The sequence below is a fragment of the Xenopus tropicalis genome, chromosome 7, assembly GCF_000004195.4.
Source record: "Xenopus tropicalis strain Nigerian chromosome 7, UCB_Xtro_10.0, whole genome shotgun sequence".
In the NCBI taxonomy this organism is placed as follows: domain Eukaryota; kingdom Metazoa; phylum Chordata; class Amphibia; order Anura; family Pipidae; genus Xenopus; species Xenopus tropicalis.
The window spans coordinates 60,735,382-60,757,390 of NC_030683.2; the positions used below are offsets into that span (position 1 = coordinate 60,735,382).

The 22,009-nt window shown below is 42.7% G+C and overlaps 1 protein-coding gene across 1 annotated transcript; it reads right to left on the bottom strand.

The window, feature by feature from the left end:
• Positions 1-342: 342 nt before the first annotated feature.
• pga4 (pepsinogen 4, group I (pepsinogen A)) lies at positions 343-14,491 on the bottom strand. The gene is made up of 9 exons (XM_002942112.4): positions 14,399-14,491; positions 13,998-14,151; positions 12,705-12,822; positions 10,763-10,881; positions 10,154-10,353; positions 6,052-6,168; positions 1,069-1,213; positions 849-947; positions 343-516 (listed from the first exon to the last, which is right to left on the bottom strand). The coding sequence occupies exons 1-9, from the start codon at positions 14,449-14,451 to the stop codon at positions 367-369; spliced, it is 1,155 nt and encodes a 384-aa protein (XP_002942158.1). The 5' UTR covers positions 14,452-14,491; the 3' UTR covers positions 343-366.
• Positions 14,492-22,009: the final 7,518 nt, after the last annotated feature.

A 22,009-nucleotide genomic window follows, 5' to 3' on the forward strand; every position in this document is an offset into this window, starting at 1 on the left:
GAAATTATAGATTTCATTGTTGACTGCTAAGTTTTACAGTATATAGTTTATACAGTGCATAGATTAATATCAGTCTAAAGGCATCAAAATCTGCTAATACATGATGAAACCAGTAAATGAATGTAAGCTGCAAAAGAGAAACACTTTGAGTAAGTGTAAACTAATTTATGTTTTTTGGTTAAGACCTTTATTTAAATATTCTACAATATTCTACATCATTAATATAAAACTTGGTTTGGTGTGTTGAACTTTTAGTTGGGGGCCTGTTGCATCTGGATTTCTTAAAGTTGTGTGTTCCAGGTTTAGGATTAGCATGAAGGACCAAATGAACACTAAGAGGAAGGCAGAGTAAAATAAAGATTTATTTTAAGCAACGGGAGCCATTGCCACATAATTATTGGTTCTGTCAAACACCACAAAGTACTGGCGGATAAATACATCTCCCAGGATCCACAAATCCCCTGAATTGGTGGGGAGGGTCATTGCCTGAAATCCACTGGAACAGCCTTGTTGGTTCTGTAGGAAAAAAAATAAATGATATGGGGCAATGAATTTTCACTGGACCTCTCCCACACCTATTGGTGTTTTTAGTGGGGAACATGTGAGTTGGCAGAATGGCAAAAAAGAATCCATATTACAATATTCTTGATGTTTGTGCCCATACCTTTGTGTTTACCAAATAGTCTTCATAGTTTATTAGATGGAATTATCAGTTCGGCATCGGCTTAAAATTTTATTTTGTTTTCACAATCATTTTATACCTTTAAGTTAATAATAACAATATACTTTGAGAGACAGGTACAAAGAGTAATATTTAACAGACAATAAAGGATGTAACAAGCACTCACCTGGCGCACATATGCAGTGGGTGGCAGTGGATATTGGACACCATTGATAGTAAAGACAATAGTTGGCATGTTGCTGATGTTATTGCAGTTGATCACATACTGTTAAACAGAATATTATATAGGTTAGTTGCATAGAAAGGGCAGTAATTTATTTTTTCTGGCTAGCTACATGGCCAAGTCCATGTTTTGAGCCTGAATAGATACAATCTCTATTTTGTACCTGTCCATTAGAATCCTGACTTGCTCCAATGTAGTACTGGATGTTAGCAATCGGAGTTGTGGGGCCAGTCATCAGAGAGGTTCCAGTATCTACAATGGCTTGACAAGATTGACTGCAAGCAATAACCTGCCCATTTATTGATATACTGAAGAGAGAGAGGAAAAAAAATGTTAATATATATATATATATATATATATATATATATATATATACTGTATATATATATATATATACTATATCCTCTGATATCTTTTAAGTATCACAATTGTGGTTCACACAGGGGAATAACTTATACTATGATTAAATAGACTTATTGTCTATTAGACTTGTACAGGTAATAAGAAACCCAGGCAGTTGTCACTACTATAGAGAGTGTAATTTATGGAAGCTTTTTATACAAGTAAGATAATGGCTGCTTAGGCAAAACTAAAAGTGTAGGAGTCAGTTACACCTTAACAAAAGGACTGGGGTCATAAATAAACATTCAGCTCCTAATGTTTTTAAACCACAATGAAAGTAAAAAAATAATATACTGTTTCTTTAGCTATGACTAAATAAAAATATTTTCTCATAGTCTCAAGTTAGCCACAAGTTAGGTTGTAAAAACATATTTCTTCTGCGTCCCTCCATGTCAGTATAAATGGGTAGCATCGCCCCTCCCCCACAGGAGGTAGGACCTATACCAAGCCAATTAAAATGGATCCTGCCCTATAAGACCACCTGACTTCCTCCTCACCACTGTTATTTTTTGTCCTTTTTTTGGGTAATGGAGAAGAATTTACCTGATGCCCCAAATACGCAAAATATTCAAATTGACGCCTATTGGGAAGAAATGCAGGTGTGGGCATACCCATGGTCCTAGCCTTAAGCTAAAATAGCCCCCCTGCGCTACGCCCAACTACGCACAGTATTCAAACTGATGCCTATTGGGTAAGCTACAGGTGTGGGGTTTTTTTTCCACATTTTTACCTGTAAGCTAACAGTCTCCATTTTTTCCTATGTTTTTTTTGCGAGGCTTTAAGGACTCCTGCCCTGTGAAATTATTGAATTAAGGGCCATGGGTATGGATATGGGCTAGTGTCAGCCTAGCCTGAATCCGGTGAGTATGATTCCTCAGTTTACACTATGTGTCGTAACACTCAGTGCACTGGGAAGCTTGCATACTAATTAGCAATTACATCCCTCAGCTGAAAGCTGTCAGGGTTCTTGCTGGAGGTCCCATCCTGCAGACGTTCACTTCATCTGGTAAGGTGCATGTGCTTCTTTTGCTTATAATTTCTTGTGTTATTGTGAGTCCTCTGTGCAGACACAGTGGGTATTTTGCTCTTTATTACACCAGGTGCTTCCATAGCTGTTTGGTGTTGCACTACTGCAGCATACCTCCCAACATTTGAAAAATGAAAAGAGGGACAAAAAGATTTGGCGCGCGCAGCGCGGCAATTTTCTTTGATCACGCCTCCTTTTGTGGCCACTCCCCAATTACCACACCCCATTTTAAAAAAATACCCCTTTTATATAGATGAAATGGCGGGTGCAGACGAAAATGTGCTATTCCCTCATACTGAATGACCTAAGGAAAACAATATAGCAACTCCTACATATAAATACAAGTATAGAGAGAAGGCAGTGAGTTATAACTAAGTACCAGTTTTGCCCCCCCAATACACAGTAGCCCCCCAATACACAGTAGCCCCCCAATACACAGTAGCCCCCCATAGGCGCTTCGTCTGTGGCTTCGTTATGCCTCTCCTTGCACTGCGCGACAGGTCCTTTTATAAGGTTGCGCCCCGTGCATAATGACGTCACACCCACAGACGCAACCTTATAAAAGGGCCTGTCGCGCAGCGCAAGGAGAGGCATAACGAAGCAGCCGACAAAGCAAGAACATCCGGCTACAGCAAGCGCATCCCGCTGTGCCGGATAGTTCCATGAATGTCCCGCAATGCGGGACATTCATGGAACTATCTGGGACAGCGGGACACGCCATAAAAAGCGGGACTGTCCCGCGAAAAGCTGGACAGTTGGGGGGTATGCTGCAGCAGTATGGCTTCTCCTTCCTCTCTCATATTGTGTGCTCACAATTAGCAGCCTTCCCCAGGCTTTTACTGGAGTTTGCATTCTGCTGACAGGCAATGCTTTCTGAATAGCTGCTTGTGTATTGCTGGGGCACTTTGCTAATTTTTGCTAGTTTTTTATCCTGAGCCTGAGTCCTCCTTGCAGACACAGCAGGTATTTGTGCTCCTGATTTTACCAGGCACTTCCAGCACTGGTTGGGGGTTGCGCTGCTCTAGCAGTATGTAGGGGAGCTGTGTATACTTGTCTCTCCTCTGTGTTGTTACTGTGCAAGGAGGAGGAGCCCCCTAAGTAATTGGGAACCCCCCCCCCAAGAAAGCGCGCTCTCTTAGGGTGCGGAAGGAAAGGGGGTCTTGTACAGGGCTCCGAAGAACAAAGCGTGCTCTTCTCAGAGCACGGAAAGCCAAAGGGAGTTCTTAAGACTCTGAAGCACTTGCCACATAAGTGGGGGATTCCCCTCAGCAGTTCAGAAAGTACCACCTACTGTTATGTTATGTGAGTGAAGTTGCCCCTGGCTGGTAGGCTGTATCTATCTCTGCTAATTTAAAGGTATAGCGTCCTGCCAATAAATCCATCAACCTTTCCTGTGTTTGTGTGTTGTGGATCAGAGAAGTTTCTCAGGGAGGGGTACCGCAGTCCAACCTGTCCTGACCCTGGGTGGAGGCACGCCATTTATCAGTGTACCTGCCCTTCCATATAGCGGAGGCTCAGGGCTCCTGTAGCGCCACACGCAGGTGAATGCGTGCTAGATCTCATGCAGTAGCAAAAGAGGGCTACAAGTATTGTTCTTCCTTCTCTCTCTGTTATATTATGTGCATGTTCCCTATAAGCAACCTTCTCGTGGTTCTAAAAGGGATTTGCTTTTTTCCTCCAAGCCAGTGCTATCTGGTAAGGAGCTTGTTTTCCTTTGGGTCTTTGACATTTTAAGTTTTATTGTGAGCCTGAATCCTCCGGGCAGACAGGTATACTGTGCTTTTTTACAGTATTACTCATATGTTTCTCTATGGAGATTTCTTTTCTATCTGGTGGCTCAGGTGTGAGCCTAGTTGTAGTTCAACCTCTCCCACTGAGTGTTGGTGGCTGCCTGGTTCCCACCCTCCTTAGGAATCCCATGTTTGGGTGGATAGGCAGGTACTACTGCCTCCTTTCTATCTCCTGTGTCCACTGGTGTGTGTCGTGGCCCTTGGTCCGCTGGTGCGTGTCGTGGCCCTTGGTCCGCTGGTGCGTGTCGTGGCCCTTGGTCCGCTGGTGCGTGTCGTGGCCCTTGGTCCGCTGGTGCGGGTCGTGGCCCTTGGTCCGCTGGTGCGGGTCGTGGCCCGTGTGTCCGCTGGTGCGGGTCGTGGCCCGTGTGTCCGCTGGTGTGTGGCCCTTGGCCCGTGTGTCCGCTGGTGTGTCGTGGCCCGTGTGTCCGCTGGCCTCTGTCTTGGCCCTTGGCCCGCGTGTCCGCTGGTGTGTGGCGTGGCCCTTGGCCCGCGTGTCCGCTGGTGTGTGACGTGGCCCTTGGCCCGCTGGTGTGTGGCGTGGCCCTTGGCCCACGTGTCCGCTGGTGTGTGGCGTGGCCCTTGTTGCTATGGCGTGTGTGCTAGCAGCCTTCCCTCTCAGGGTTTTGTCTGTGTGGTTGTTGCATTGGCACACCAGTTGTGCATTCAGGCCATCTAGCTTGTGCAACATTGTTTTGATATGCATTGCCTGGCTTCTGCCCATTGGCTATATGCATTTTGACTTTTTGGTTCAGAATGGTGTGCAGACTGTTAGTTAGTTTTAGCATCAGCAGTTGCTTGCACAGTGCTTATACCAGTGTTTCTGGTTCATTAGCTTCTTATGTTCCCCAGTTTGGTTGGGCTTAGTGGGCTTTGAGTTCTGCAGTGTCTCTATACAGTTGGACTTCTGCATGTTGCATCAGTGCTTGTTGGGTCTTCTTTTGGTAGGTGTAGACGGTTGTCCACTTTTTTGTGAGCTGCTCCCATTGAGCTGTGGAGTAGATGCTTGCAGGTGACAAGCTATTTTCTAGGGCCACTGTTTGGGGCTTAGGGTCAGTTTCTTAGCCCCAGCACTAGTGGGTTTATTATCCTAGTTGTTGCCAGTTTCTGGTGTGGTTTTTCTGGCCTGCTGGCTGTGCTAGGGTAGTGATATTTTTTAGCTGGTTTTGCCAGGATTATGGTCATCTGCAGTGAGCATCTGGGTGTTGTGAAAGGCCCTCTGGTCTGTGAGGGAACCCCTGTCGCAGGGAATGGACATTTATTGTTCTGGCTTGCTTTTCTGTCTTATGTTACTTGCAGTAGTTGGGAATTTGAGCTTTGGTTGTCAGCCACTTACCAATACCTTGGGGGGATTGCTCTTTTGGTTGTTCAGCATTCTTCTCATTTTTACTGGCATTTAGTCTCATTTTCAGGGATTCATTAGTGTCCCTGTATCCTCTACAGGATGTTGGCCTTGTTTTTGGCCTTTCTAACTCTTTTGGGTTTTGTACCTTTTTGTTTCCCACCCATTACTGTTTTGTGGGGCATGGCTTGGTAGATCCCGTGTGTACTGACATGGAGGGACGCAAAAGAAAAGGAGAATTTCACTTACCTTCTTGACGTAAATTCTATTTCTTCTAGACCCGACATGTCAGTACAGGTTTCCCATCCCAATTTTGCTTCCTGTACTGCTATGGCAAATGTATAACAGTGGTGAGGAGGAAGTCAGGTGGTCTTATAGGGCAGGATTCATTTTAATTGGCTTGGTATAGGTCCTACCTCCTGTGGGGGAGGGGCGATGCTACCCATGTGTACTAACATGTCGAGACTAGAAGAAATAGAATTTACATCAAGAAGGTAAGTGAAATTCTCCTTATATCGAGGCCTGCCAAAACACTCTCACTTTATAGATTTTAAGACAAAAGTATAGTTTTTAAGAAAAAGTACTCACCTGTCAAGAATAATTTGCCAGTAGGTTTCAGCAGTTAGGGGGACCCAGTTTAAGCTACCACTGTAGTAAGACGTGTCAACTCCTCCAAAGAGAACATAGCTGCCACTCTGACCGTCACTGGAAAAGACAAAATATTGTTTCACTTGTTTACAAAAAATACTTGCATTAATATTGAACACAAATATATATAAATAAAATAGTAGCTAAGTTAGCTTCATACACCAATTGTTTGTAAAGCAAGGAAATAGTTTTAAGCTTACAGTAATCTCATTCTGCCTATGTGCCTCCCCCCGCTTGCCTTCTTGCATTCTGGAAATAGCCTGTAGCTACTGGCAAAATGCCCCATGCAGTGGGCATTGTGAAAGAAATTATGGAGTGTTGCCCTTTTATTTGCTTTTTGCACACTGCGTGGGGCAATTTACATGGGAAATTGTTTGTAAGCATATTCTAGGATCATTTAGTTAGGGACACATTCCTATTTAAGTTATAAATGGTGTCTATGATTGCTAAAACACAGCTCATCTGTATATTTTGTTAAAATATAATGTCTCCTGTCTTGAACTCCATCCCAGTGTTACCTTAGTCTGTGTGTCTCTAGCCCTCTTATAGTTCCAGTTCTTCCCTTCCTTACTAGAGTGGGTTATGAGATGAAGAGTGAAAGGCGGGAGTACATTTGCCAAATGGGTGCCAGTCACAAGTCCGTGGGTGTTTTTGTGGCTACTGTGCACCTTTTTTTAACTAAGCGACTTTTTTTTTTTGCAGCCATAGGAGTCTATGGGCATTTTGTCACTGCAAAACCTGGTGAAAAATTTTGCTCACTAAAATTATGCACTTTTTACTGCATCAATTTCTTTGCAGCCATATAATTATTAAGGAGTTTAATTAAGGATTAATTATGCATAGATTTAAACACACATACTGAAACCGCATTTTAATAAGGCATTCCTTCTTAAAAATCGTTATTGGTAACCTTTTTTTTTTTGCGATCTTCACCATTAAATGTGTGGCAATAAAGATGAAGCACATCATGCACTGCTGCTTATTAAAAATGTAACATTTAAATGGTGAATGTTAGAAGGCATGAATAAACTATGAAACTTTTCAAAACCCGCTCACATCTACCCCTGTGACAACAAGCGGTAAGTTGACAGCTTTGCATGTATATAATTTGGGCACATTTCCCCCACCCAAAATCACAGCATTTGTATTGCATATATCCCCTTTGTTCGCCAGCATCATCACATTTTCCTAAAACAAATAGCAGTATTCACTGGGCGGGCATTTTCCCTCTCAAACATGTTCAGTGACATTTACATCTGCAAACGGCACATGTGCTGTAAAATTCATGCAATGATGAATGCAGACTTACACAGGCAGAACTTACTTTGATAAAAAAAAGTCCTGCTTGAATTGTGCCCTGTAATGGTTAAACTGAGCTCAGGAGAAGAGGTTTCTCAACCATGTTTCTAAAGCAGAGTGCACGGCTGAAGCAGAGTTTCTATGGAAACCATTGACATCTCTTCAATGGCTGCTAGACAGGAGGGTGTGTTTGGAAACCTGAGTTGAGAAGAAATGTTCTTGCTCAGTGAGCCAAAGTCAATTCTTAAGGTAGGGGGCAAGTGGGTTTGAGAAGGAGAATGAATCCTAAATGATTAAGGGGATGCTGCAGCCTTACAATTAACTTTTGAACAACAGGAGTGGCAGGTATTTAAAGATTTCAAAGAGGCTGCTCACTGATTACATTTTTTGAGGGGGATTTACATGTCCCTCAATAGATTACATTTTTGACTATATTGAAGACATTTTTTATTTTGCACAGCCTATTTATATTGATTTTCACACTGAGCAGTTCCTTTTGGTGTTAGTATGTACTAGCCCTAAACCATGATCGAGGTAATTTTGGCCCATTTTTGCTGGAATATTTTCTTCTAGGTGTTAAGGTTCATAGAATGACATAGGATTAAGATAATGTTACTGACTGGGCTAATGTTGTACATTTATATTTATATTCTTAACGGACATGTAAAGCCTACATTTTCCTACAAGGTTTATCAGTTGGTCTTGTCTCCCTCACCCAAATGACATAATTTGTACTGCATATATCCCCTTTGTTTGCCCGCACCATCACATGTTCCTAAAGCAAATAGCAGCTTTCACCCAGTGGCCATTTTTTTTCAGTAACATTTAAATCTGCAAACAGCATACATGCACAAAGACCCTTATTCAGTATAAATGTATTCAAGAATTCAGGCTCACACAGGCAGAACTGTCCGATAACTGATTAAAAATATGCTTTGTTTGAGCACTGTAATGATTAAACTGAGCCCAGGTGAGGAGGTTTGGAGAAAAAATAGGAGCCGGCAGCTAGAGCTGAGCTTCTGTGAGAACCAGCAATGCCATCTCTTCATTGGCTGCTAGAATGAATGGTGTGTTTAGTAATCTGAGCATGCCCGGGAGCCAACAACCAACCCAAATTCTTAAGGGAGGGGACTGAGTAGGTTACAGGAGGAGAAGGAAATCTAAGTGATTAAGGGGTTGCTCCAGTGTTACTATTAACTTATTAACCTAATGTTCTAAACTTATTTTAAAATCTTAGCTGTCGCTCATATATTGCTTCCCTCCCTCTATGCTTTAGGCATTAGCAATTACTTTCACTTTCCATTCTGCACTTCCTAGATACCACTGCGGTCCTCATATCCCCCCTTCTCTACATTGTCTATCTAGTGCATACAAACAACTTTGGAATGCTGTAAAGGTTTCCCTGATCACAGTTTTCACAAAATATTGTCTGTGGCTGCATACTTAAAGAACAGGAGGAAAAAGATTATCCTAATTTATTTAATGTAAGTAAAGTTTATTTTGCTCACTTATTTCAGGTCACCTTTAGGTCACTTCAGTGTTGACCCACAATGCCTTCTTTACAGTTTTGTTAATTAACAATATAAAATCTACAAAGCTTGCTGCCCAGTATCTGACTTTCAACACTATGCATTTTATGCTCCTAGCTTCTTCTTTGAGCTATGCTGTACCTGGGGGAAATTTTAAAAATTGGAGTAAACTGAAATTGAAATGAGAAATGTTATTAAATTTCATAAAGCCTTTATTTTGGGAATAGGCTAGTTTGTACACTTTAGAATTAAATTATCATTCTTGAAAACCACTTTAATGAAATGAACGACCACATTTCTCTATAAAAATCTGGATTTACACCACTTTATACTTTCAGTAATAACACCACATTCAAAAATATGTTGTTAAGCTGGTAAATTGCTTTACTTTGATGAAAATTTGTCTTTTGATAATTGCGTAAGCAAAACAATATACAGGTATGGGACCTAATGTCATGGGGTCTAATAAAAATAATTTAAAACTTAAATAAATTTACTAGGATTGTTTTGCCTGCATAACTATTAATTATGTCTTAGTTGGGATCAAATACAAGGTACTGTTATATTACTACAGAGAAAAAGGAAATCATTTTTAAAATTAGATTTATTTGATTAAAATTGAGTTTATGGGAGATGGCCCCAGATCAAAATTTGGTAATTTACTGCTGGGAGTTTTCGATCTACAGAGGTCCGGAATCTCCATAAAACTATACATATCTAGTACTGGCAGATTGAGAGACATGAGGCTTTCTGAATCAGGAAAACTTTTGTCCATAAAACAAAATATTTTTCTGGTATAAATCCATATATTATGAAAAATAGCAATTTTTGTTTTTTTTTTATTTAGAGTTCTAAATCTTGTTCCAAAAATATAAATACACAGAAACAGGCAGATTTGGAAAGCTCAGGTTCTCCTGAAAAAAAAAAAGATATATAGTTTTCCAACCTAAACTAACTCACCTCCCCCCAGTAAATGCCCCTAAAATGAGAGAGCACAAAGTGTTCAATAAACGTCTGTGAAATTCTGCTGGCACTTAAAGGGTTAATAGCATACACTCTGTTGTTAAGTCTGTGTTTGCTTGCCCTGACAACTTTTTTTCTCACTGATATTCAGTTCAAGTCACAGTTTTGCAATTCTGATTATGATTATTATCTATTATTATTATCATAAAGACAGTATTAGTAAAAAAATACTATATTATTGCAAAACTTACGAGCTGAGATAAACAGAAAAGAGGTTCTGTGGTATGAGTCCTTGGCTCCACATGTTGTCAAACACAGGTGTGGCTTGAGATGATGCAATGCTGGGAAAAGCAAGACCAAGGATCCCGTCGAATGGAGAGTAGTAGAGGAATGAACCAGGCTCAGACTCACTCAGGCCAAACATTTGGTTAGAGATCTTGATATTTCCAACCTATGTTTAACATATAAACTTAACTAAGGATAGAATAATCAGTAAAACAAAGTTACACTTAAAACAGATGCCTAATGTAATAGCCAGAACACTACTTCTTTCTTTGCAGCTCTCTAACCTGTTACCAGTCAGTAACCAATCAGTGACTTGAGGGGGGCATATGGGCATAATTGTTTGCATTTGAATCTGACCTGTGTGCTCAGGATCAAAAGCAAACTAATTTAACAGTTATAATCCATTTGAACCCCCCCCCCCCCAAAGTCGCTAACTAACTAAGAGGTTAGAAAGCTGGATTCTGGTTATTATGTTAGGCATTCACTCACTCCAGCCTTTATAAATTAATTTTTTTCAAACTTACTATACTAGAAACATTTTATATGCCCTATCTATTTATTACTATTTTTCTTACTTGTAAAGTATCATATCCCAGGAACCCACTCATGCTGCCGGTCCCGTATTGAATGGACACTGGAGTGTTAGTTGCTTGGAAAGTGGTTGACTGCTGTGGGTTAAACCTGTTGTGATTTGCTGCAAAATTAAAAAAAGATAACATTTCTTCCATTACAGAAATAATGTTTTTTTTTACCAAAGCCTTAAGGTGCCCATTCGCTGTACATTATCCAACCAATTAGTCTGTGGAAAGGATAGATACATATGAGAGGCCATATATGACCACTCATGGTGTAGGTATGACCACTTGTAGTGTTGTTCTGTTAGGCTTGGCTTGCAACCATGTGTGTTTGTGTTAAAGCAAATTTAAATATAAGGTCACCGAACAAGTGGCTCTTTTCCCGATACACTCACCTTAACGTGAGCAATATCAGGCTTATCCAATGTTCTAACTAATTTTATCCTGGCTCATCAACATCTGACCAATTTCTGCTTGGATACTGGTCAGGCAGGCCCAAATTGGCAATTTCATTCTGTCAGTATATGGCCACCTTAATTCAGAGGTCCCCAGCTCAATCAGTGCTTTCTGAGTTTATAGTTATAGTTTGTGCCATGCAAGGGCTGTTCCCCTGCAAGAAAGGACTGCACTACAAATAAAGGGACTTCTTTTTAATTATAGAGCAAGAATCCTTGGGTGGCCCCTCCAACACCTCCTGGAGACCGTAGGCACTGTTGCACCTTTGTCCTTTTGAAAATATATATTGTAAGGAGGTGCAATTAACCACAGACTTGGCTGACCATCTGTAGCTACTGCACAGGAGAGAGAGAAAGAAAAGGCCTCCATAACTTGCATTTATTGCTGGTAAAGGAGCAGTATCTTTCAGCCCACCTCTACATGGGACAAGAGAAAGTACATTTCTACTCTAGATGGCAGATTTCTGATAGAAACTTCAGAAAGAATGTTGCTAAGGTTTGAAGGACAATTAAAATATTAATCACTGGGGGAGCTAATTTGTTAGACAATTCTTGGTTATTATAATGGTTAACCTCAGCTACAGGGCTGGTGCTCCTTTGTGCTGAAAACTACAACCAAAAGCACCACTAATAGTACAGTAAAGGTTTAGACTACTGTCTAAATTCTGATTTTATTCTACACAGCACAACACCAAGGGATCACTATGGCAAGAGACTAGATGGTGGATAGGCACCAAATAGAAAAGTATCTTAGCCCAGTACATTTTTCAGCAATGATAAAAACTGGGTGGTATCTAACAAAATGAAAGCTCCAGCATTATACTATATATATATATATATATATATATATATATATATAATATATATATATATATATATAATTATACACTAAACTTAGCTCAAACTTTGGTACATGTGTCCACAAATGTATTAGGTTTTTAAAAAATTGCTGCTAGGCCAGGGTGACAATTTGCACTCCAATACTAATAGAAGTATAATTGGTAATTTTTAATGCATCCCTGGAGCATTTTATGTGTTCTTGTTACATAGTAACATAGTAAGTTAGGTTGAAAAAAGACATGAGTTGTCTACGTACTACACTGTTACTACACATCAAGTCACTGGGAACCAGTTAACATGTGCTTAAACAGTGAAAATAGCTTATTGCATCCCCAGGTGCACGCTGTACTCAGCGCTCTGGTTGTTTTGAAAAATGTGAATCTTTACTCAAGTGCCAAAGGCAAAGTTTCGGGCTTCACTCCAGCCCTTTATCAAGCCCACATCAAGTCACTGGGAACACTACTTGCTACTTGAACCTCATTAACTGTTACTCACTGCAGGCTGGGCTGGAGCAGCATACAGATATAACCCACAGGTTAGCAGATCATATGTTAAAGATAACCGTAAACTTTTTAGCTTTCTGGTTACTACACATAAAGTCACTGGGAACACTACTTGCTACTTGAACCTTATTATCTGTAACTCACTGCAGGCTGAGCTGGAGCAGTACACAGATGGAACCCAGAGGTTAGCAGATCCTGTGTCAAAGATAACAGTAAACTCCTGGGGAGGGGTCCCAATGGAAATGGTCCCATAATATTCTATCTGTAATGCAGAGATAAAAGAGTGCTAGACTTGTTTGAACACTAACATACATAGATGCATCAGATGCAATTGAGTACAGATAAATAAAAAGTAAAACACCTTTATTAAAAAAAGATTGTACTCATTAAACTAAAATGGAAACACAAAACAGAAACTTCAAAAGACCTAGGAATATAAGACAAAGAATGAAGCTGTACTGACACCTAGCAGCAGCAGAGGCTAATAAAATTAAATTTAAACATAGAGTTTGAATAAGGCCAGCTTATTAATGGAGAAGGAAAGGTAAAAACTAAGTAAGCTTTATCAGAAAGGTCTATGTAAATACAGCCATAAGCACTTACAGAAAGGCCGTTCTTTCATGAGAAACAAGTTCTTTTTCAAAGGAAACACAATTTCTTGTCTCTTTGTTGTCTTGTGCCAGGGTCTATGTAGCTTTCTCTTCTCTCGCCTCTCCTGCTCCCCACTCAAGAATGCTAAGGACTCCCTTCCCCCTCCCCCTTAGGAATGTGTGATCTGAGCCAATCAGCAGGGAGCTTCCCCATAGTCTTACAAACTGCGCGCGTACACCGGTCTTGGTCTTGGTGCAGGAGCAAGGCATTATGGGAATTTTCTTTACTGAGCTCAGCGGTTTTTTTTTTCCTATAAGGCTTCTGATCATCTGAACAGGAGAAATATGGGGAGACTTAAGGGCACTTTTAAGAGAACTGAATGTATGCCTGCAGTTTGAGATTAACTCTTTATTAGCCTTTTCTTCTCCTTTAAGGCTTCAATTAATTTATGGAAGACTCTAGAGGAGATATGGCAATTATTGATCCCTTTACTAACTTTAGATGCTTTTATCCAAATTAGGATGTCACTGGATGTCAATAAAATGCTTTTTGTCTGAAAGCACCCTCCCTTTCACTCCTTTGTGTCCTCCTAAGGAGACTGAAAACAATTGTTGAAGCTGTAATCTAGGTACATTAAATTTGTCTTTGAATTTTGGATTATAGTTTTGCATATTTTCAGCTATACAGAGGAAAATGCCACCAACAATGGTACAACATTTAGTGGAATGCTTTTCTAGAAGAGCAGAAGGTAAATGTTGTTTTAAGTAGAAGAGAGAGGCAAAATATGTTTGGACATATAGTAGTATTTCAATGCACAGACAGGTTCTGGCACACACTTATACTCACATCCATGTAGTTCTGCAGCACCTCTGCTGAAGACTGAGCCAAGGTAGGGAAATATTTGGATGCAGGGTTGTATGGATATTTCTTCAGATAGTCACCCAAAAGTCCAAGCCTCTGCAACCTGTTCCGGAAGGATTCCCCCTTCCTGAGGGGAACCCTATAAATAAGCATGAGAGAGAAAGAAATGAAAATTGGACAAAGTAAAATCTTTTATTCTCCGTAATTAGTTCACATTTCAGCAATGAATAAATCTGTATATTGTCAGGAAAGTGAACATTTATGACACGTCAGCGGATGTAAGAATGGCAGTTAATTGTGTAAAATAAAACATATTTCAAATAGTTGCAGTTTAACTAGTCAAAAGGAAGAAAACAAAAGGAAGACATGTTCTTCTATCTACATACTTTACCACACATTCAGACAGGACCACCAGTCCCAGGAGTAGTAATAGCTTCATGGTTCTTTCTGAGCTCCACTGAGTTCCCACAGAATAGTAATAGATGCACTGCAAACCATTAGAACTCTCCTTTAAATACTTTTCTAAAATACTACCTTCTGTCCTTCAGCAGAACAGCATCTGATGGGCCTTCATCCATCACCTTGGTAAATCTGATAGCAGCTGCCATATCGTATACATATCATAACAATATAACGGTTTATCAGAAGGTGGTTTTAGCCAAGCCATGTTTACACAAGAGAAAGAAGCAAACAAAACATCATGGAAAAATGGTTAGTCTAATATTTAAAAATTAATTTATCAATGTAGAAAAGAAGATTCATTCAGTCCTTTTACCAATGTTAAAGTCTGTTATATATTACAATAGCTAAGAAGGAGGTCTTGGAGGACCTGAGAGTAGTGTGTGGATGTGGGATGGAGGTGTACAAAGCCATAAAGAATTTTAGAGGACAGTGTCCCAAATGTAGTTAAATGTAAACAAGGATATTGGATGGGCCTGTTGTGGTGCTTCTGACATATGAAATCAGTAAATTGATTAAGGTGTGCTACACAATGGACAAACCGGCTAGTTGTAGCCCCAGGTGCAAGCTGAACCCTCAGCCAGGGTAAAACAATATCCAGGATAAAATGAAAAAACAGCAGCACTCCGGAAATGTTGTAGAAAAAAGTGACTTTTCTCAAGTGCACACAGCAACGTTTCGGGCTTAAACCAGCCCTTTATCAAGCCTCTAAGGCTTGATAAAGGGCTGGTTTAAGCCCGATAAAATGTGTAAGTTTGCCTCCCTTACGGAGCAATGGGGACCTCTCCCCACTGCTCCGTATCGGACTTTAAATGCTTGCGCATGCGCGCTCGCGACCGGGGGGTGGTGGTTCAGAGTTTGCGCACACGGGGGCGGTGGTTCCGCATGTGCACACGGGGGGGGGGGATTAGGGGCGACCAACGGGGGTGGCCTAGGGGCGCCGAAAGGACAAATCCAGCGCTGCTTACAGAATACAAAATTACACACAGGGAGGACAAGTGATATAATAAATAAATACAATAAATACATATATGTATATATATATATATATATATATATATATATATATATATATATATATATATATATATATATATATATATATATATATGTGCCATGTGGTATGAGACACAGTAGGAAGGAGGTCCCTGCCCCGTAGAGCTTACAACCTGAGTGGTTGGGTAACATACAGGCACAAACTGGAAGGTAAGAGTGCATCAGGTATGGGCATTTGCCCTTAAGCGCAGGACTGGGCAAAATAATGTCTTAGTGCTCCAGAAGGTAACAGCTGAGTTTTTTCTTAAAGAGAGTGGGTGAGTTTTCCCTACGGAGGGATTCAGGGATAGAGTTCCAGAGGTAAGAAGGAGCAGCGAGATAGAAAGGTTTAAGACGAGAGAGCGCAGTGGGTGTGGATGGTGTAAAGAGACGGAGGCTCTGAGAGGAGTGGAGGAGACGACCAGGAACATGTAGGGAGACCAGTGAAGAAATGTAGTGAGGAGCAGAGGAGTGAAGGGCTTTGAATGTCAGCAGAAGGATTTTGTAAGCTATCCTTTGCTTGACAGGCAGCCATGCTAGTGAGCTTAATTGAGGCTGAGCAGGATCCCTCTTAGGAGAGAGCAGGAGGATCCTGGCAGCAGAGCTTAAGATTGATTGCAGGGGAGAGAGGTGGGAGTCTGGGAGGCCGGTTAGTAGGAGATTGCAGTAATCTAAGCGGGAAAGGATAAGGGCATAGATTAGTGTTTTAGCTGTTGCTTGTGAAAGAAAGGGGCGTATCTTGGCAATATTGTGGAGGAAAAAGCGGCAGGTTTTGGCAGTGTTATTAATATGGTTAGAGAAGGAGAGGGACTGGTCAAAGATAACCCCAAGGCAGCGTGCAGAATTTACAGGGTTGATGGTCATGCCATCAATAGTAATGATGAAAGGAGGAGGAGGGCCAGGTTTGGGCGGGAAGACCATGAGCTCTGTTTTAGCTAGGTTAAGTTTGAGCTGGCGTCTTTTCATCCAGGAGGAGATAGCCAGGAGGCAGTTAACAATCTGGGTTTGGACATCAGCAGTTAGTGCAGGGGTGTCTAAATATATCTGGATGTCATCTGCATATAGGTGGTATTTAAGACCAAAAGAAGAAATAAGGTCTCCTAGAGAGAGAGTGTACAGGGAGAACAGCAGGGGACCAAGCACAGAGCCCTGAGGCACCCCCACACTAAGCGGAACCGGGGTAGAGGATTTGTTAGTAAGAGCGACAGAGAAGGAGCGGTTAGAGAGATAGGAAGAGAACCAGGATGCTGCTTGATCCTGGATACCCAGAGAATGGAGAATTTGCATAAGAATAGAATGGTCGACAGTATCAAAAGCAGAGGAAAGGTCTAGGAGAATGAGTACCAAGTAGCATCCTTTGGCCTTGGCAGTCTGGAGATCGTTTGCCACTAGGGATGTAGCGAACCTAAAAAAAAATGTTCGCGAACCAGTTCGCGAACTTTCGTCAGAAAGTGCGAACGTTTGCGAACTTTGCGAACCCCATAGACTTCAATGGGAAGGCGAACTTTAAAACCTAGAAAAGCCATCTCTGGCCAGAAAACTGATTTTAAAGTTGTTTAAAGGGTGCCATGACCTGCACAGTGGCATGCAGGAGGGGCATCAATGGCAAAAATTTATCTGAAAAATACGTTGTTGACACAGTGTTGCGTTTTGTGCTGTAAAGGGCAGAAATCACACTACATTCCTAAACTTATGTAATAAACTGCTTTAAAAAGTCCGGCATCTACATTCCAATCAAGTCGTGTAAAGGTTACGGCCGGTTCACACGCAAAGACAAAACGCCGCGTTTACTGCAACGAAAAAAAACGCAAAAAGCTTTAATGATACTGTCAAGTGTGCGAATATTAGTTTTTACTAGTTGCTTGTCACCTCCAGGACGTTCGTCCCGTCGGTGGGAATATTTCTGTAGTGGTGTGTTTAGCAGTCACCGTGCTTGTGCGCACGTGCATGGTCAGGCAGAGGTAATTCAATGTAGAGTAACGTGAACCAAAAAACACTGATTCTGCAGTGTGGGCCCAGGTTTGTCCTACCTTTTCGATCACCTGTGGTGACCATAAAAGATACGATTTTGCCGCAGTTGCAGAACCCTGAAAAATCAGGAATGTGTACATTCCTAAAAAATTATGGTTTTTTTGTTGCAGCCACTGAAGCACAGAGGACAGAAAAAATATCTCAGATAGATGGTATCATAACCATGCCCCAGGCAAACCCTTTCAAAGAACTAAGATAGGGTGACAACAAGCACAGAAGACATTAAAAACATCAAAGCTAGATGGTATCATAACCATGCCCAGCCAAACCCTTTCAAAGAACTCATATAGGGTGACAAGCACAGAAGACATTAAAAACATCAAAGCTAGATTACCATCTAGGGTTTGGCTGGGGCATGGTTATGATACCTCATAACCATGCCCCAGCCAAACCCTTTCAAAGAACTCATATAGGGTGACAAGCACAGAAGACATTAAAAACATCAAAGCTAGATGGTATCATAACCATGCCCCAGCCAAACCCTTTCAAAGAACTCATATAGGGTGACAAGCACAGAAGACATTAAAAACATCAAAGCTAGATGGTATCATAACCATGCCCCAGCCAAACCCTTTCAAAGAACTCATATAGGGTGACAAGCACAGAAGACATTAAAAACATCAAAGCTAGATGGTATTATAACCATGCCCCAGCCAAACCCTTTCAAAGAACTCAGATAGGGTGACAAGCACAGAAGAGTAGAAGAGAGAAAAATTCAGGATTTACCTGTCCAAAAAGTTTGGCTTACAATTAAGCCAGTAGGATTTGCACCCTAGTTTGTACGGTGGTGAAGGAGGACGCTAAAGGACAGCTGTGTGTGGTGTCAAGCGGCGTGCAGAGAAGGACAGCTGCATGGGCAGTCAGAACAAGTCTTCCGGCGTGCAGTAACCCTCCGAGATCCATGCCTCATTCATTTTAATAAAGGTCAGGTAATCAACACTTTTGTGACCTAGGCGAGTTCTCTTCTCAGTTACAATCCCTCCTGCTGCACTAAAGGTCCTTTCTGAGAGGACACTTGAGGCAGGGCAAGACAACAGATTTATGGCAAATTGTGACAGCTCTGGCCACAGATCAAGCCTGCGCACCCAGTAGTCCAAGGGTTCATCGCTCCTCAGAGTGTCAATATCTGCAGTTAATGCCAGGTAGTCCGCTACCTGCCGGTCGAGGCGTTCTCTGAGGGTGGATCCAGAAGGGTCCTGGCACTGCCTTGGACTGAAAAAAATTTGCATGTCTGACGTTACAGAGTGGCCAAAGTGCATTGTCCTTGCAGGTGTGCTCGTGGGAGGATTACCGGCACCTCTGCCCCTGGAATGTGGAGTGACATCACCCTTAAAAGAATTGTACAACATGTTTTGCAGGCTGGTTTGGAAATGCAGCATCCTTTCGGACTTGTGGTACGTTGGTAACATTTCTGCCACTTTATGCTTGTAACGAGGGTCTAGTAGCGTTGCCACCCAGTACAGGTCCTTCTCCTTAAGCCTCTTGATACGGGGGTCCTTCAACAGGCATGACAGCATGAAAGACCCCATTCTCACAAGGTTGGATGCAGAGGTATCCATTTCCCCTTCCTCGTTATCAAGGACTACGTCCTCATCCACCACCGTCTCCTCCCCCCAGCCACGTACAAGGCCAGGGCTCCACAAAAGGTGACCACAAGCCCCCTGGGAAGCCTGCTCCTGTTGGTCTTCTGCCTCCACAAAGCCACCTTCCTCCTCTGACTCCGCTTCTGACACCTCTCCCTGCGTTGCAGCAGGTGCCTGGGAACGTTCTGGTGATTCCGCCCAGAAATCAGGCTCTTGGTCACGCTGGTCTACAGCGTCATCTGTCACTCGTCGCACGGCACGCTCAAGAAAAAAAGCAAAGGGTATTAGGTCGCTGATGGTGCCTTCAGTGCGACTAACCATATTTGTGACCTCGTCAAAAGGGCGCATCAGCCTGCAGGCGTCGCGCATAAGCACCCAGTAACGGGGGAAAAAAATCCCCAGCTCTGCAGATCCAGTCCTACCACCCAGTTCAAATAGGTATTCATTGATGGCTCTTTGTTGTTGCAGCAGACGTTCAAACATGAGGAGCGTTGAATTCCAGCGAGTCTGGCTGTCGCAAATTAAACGCCTGACTGGCAAGTTGTGCCGCCGCTGAATGTCAGCAAGGCGTGCCATGGCTGTGTAGGAACGTCTGAAATGGCCAGACACCTTCCTGGACTGCCTGAGAATGTCCTGCAATCCTGGGTACTTCGAGACAAACCGTTGGACTATCAAATTTAAAACATGTGCCATGCAGGGCACATGTGTTAAATTGCACAGTCTCAGTGCTGCCAACAGATTGCTTCCGTTGTCACACACCACTTTTCCAATTTTCAGTTGGTGTGGGGTCAGCCACCGATCGGCCTGTGAGCAGAGATGACAGGAGTACAGATCCGGTATGGTTTCTACTTTCCAGGCACGTCATGCCCAAGACAGCATGACAACGGCGTACCTGGCACGTCGAATAGCCTATGTGGAGCTGGGGGTGCACAGGTGTGGAGGAGGACACAGCAGCAGAGGAGGAAGAAGCCGAGGAAGAAGCCAAGTTAGAAGACGAGTTAGAAGACGAGTTAGAAGACGAGTTAGAAGACGAGTTAGAAGACGAGTTAGAAGACGAGTTAGAAGACGAGTTAGAAGACGAGTTAGAAGACGAGTTAGAAGACGAGTTAGAAGACGAGTTAGAAGACGAGTTAGAGAGCAAAGGAGGAGTAGAGGTGGTGGCAGACCCGCATGCAACCCGTGGCGGTGACACCAACTCCACTGTTGTTGAACCACGCATTCCCTGCTTCCCAGCCATCACCAGGTTCACCCAGTGGGCAGTGTAGGTGACATACCTGCCCTGACCATGCTTGGAGGACCATGTGTCAGTAGTCATATGGACCTTTGCCCCAACACTAAATGACAGAGATGCGGTGATTTGGCTCTGCACATGCTGGTACAGGTGTGGTATTCCCTTATGTGAAAAAAAATTGCGGCTGGGTACCTTCCACTGCGGTGTCCCAATTGCTACAAATTGGTGGAAAGCCTCAGAGTCCACCAGCTGGTATGGTAAAAGCTGGCGGGCTAAGAGTGCAGACAATCCAGCTGTCAGACGCCGGGCAAGGGGATGACTCGGAGGCATTGGTTTCTTACGCTCAAACATGGCCCTCACAGAAACTTGGCTGGGGGCAGATGAGCAGGAACTGGAAGGCAGAGTGGAGGGTGGTTGAGACGGGTCAAGGACAGCAGAGGTAGAGCAGTAAGATGCTGGAGCAGAAGGAGAGTGGCTTAGCGTTTGGCTGCTGCCTTTGAGGTGTTGCTCCCATAGTGCTTTGTGTTTGGCGTTCATGTGCCTTCGCATAGCAGTTGTACCTAAGTGGGTGTTGGGCTTCCCAAGACTCAGTTTCTGACTGCACTCATTGCAAATTACAGCGCTTTTGTCAGAGGCACACACATTAAAAAAATGCCACACTGCTGAGCCTTTTGATGTGGGCTTTCTAGCAGTAACAGTAGAAGTTGGCGGGTGCGTTGGCTGGCTGACCACAGGTGCCGATTCATGTTGTTGCCCTACTGTTCCCTGGGAGCTGTCCCTGCTTCTTCTAAGTCTTAATCTCCTCCTGACTCTCTGACTCTCCGTCTCTCCATCTGAACTATCCTCCTCTTGCTCTCTTCTTGTGGGCACCCACAAAATATCACTCTCCTCATCATCATTCTCCTCAGATGCATCAATTTCTTCTGACAGCTCACAGAAGACAGCAGCAGCGGGGACCTCATCACACCTTATGTCCATCTCTGTTGTGTTGCCTGCCTGAATTATGATATCTGGTGTAACGTCCGCATCTCCTTCATCTTCTTCTGGCAATAATGGTTGCGCATCACTCAGTTCAACAAACTCATGAGTAAATAACTCCTCTGACTCCAGTGAAGAAGGGGCGGCGGTGGTGGAGGAAGTGGTACGTGGGGTGCCCATAGCAAAGGAGGATGAGGATGTTGTGGCAAAGTTAGAAACAGTAGAGGATGGGGTGTGCTGTGTAAGCCAGTCAACTACCTCTTCAGCATTTTGGGAGTTCAGGGTAAGTGCCTTCGGAAAACTGGGCAATTTCCTAGGGCCACAGGATATCATAGCAGCACGGCCCCTAGTGCCTCTGCGTGGCGGCCTGCCTTTGCCTGGCATTTTTTTTATTTTTACAAAACAACAACAACTTGGGTGATGTTTCTGGACACGGAATTATTATTGTTATTTAGACAAATTGTGAAAAAGATCACACAGCTAGGTGGCACTTGGTTGCAGACACCGGGCAACAAGGCCTGCAAGGGAAAGGTATACAGTAGTGGATACGGAATATTTTATTGCTGGTGGAAAACCGTCACTCAAGTGATGTTTCTGGACACGGAATTATTATTGTAATTTAGACAAATTGTGAAAAAGCTCACACAGCTAGGTGGCACTTGGTTGCAGACACCGGGCAA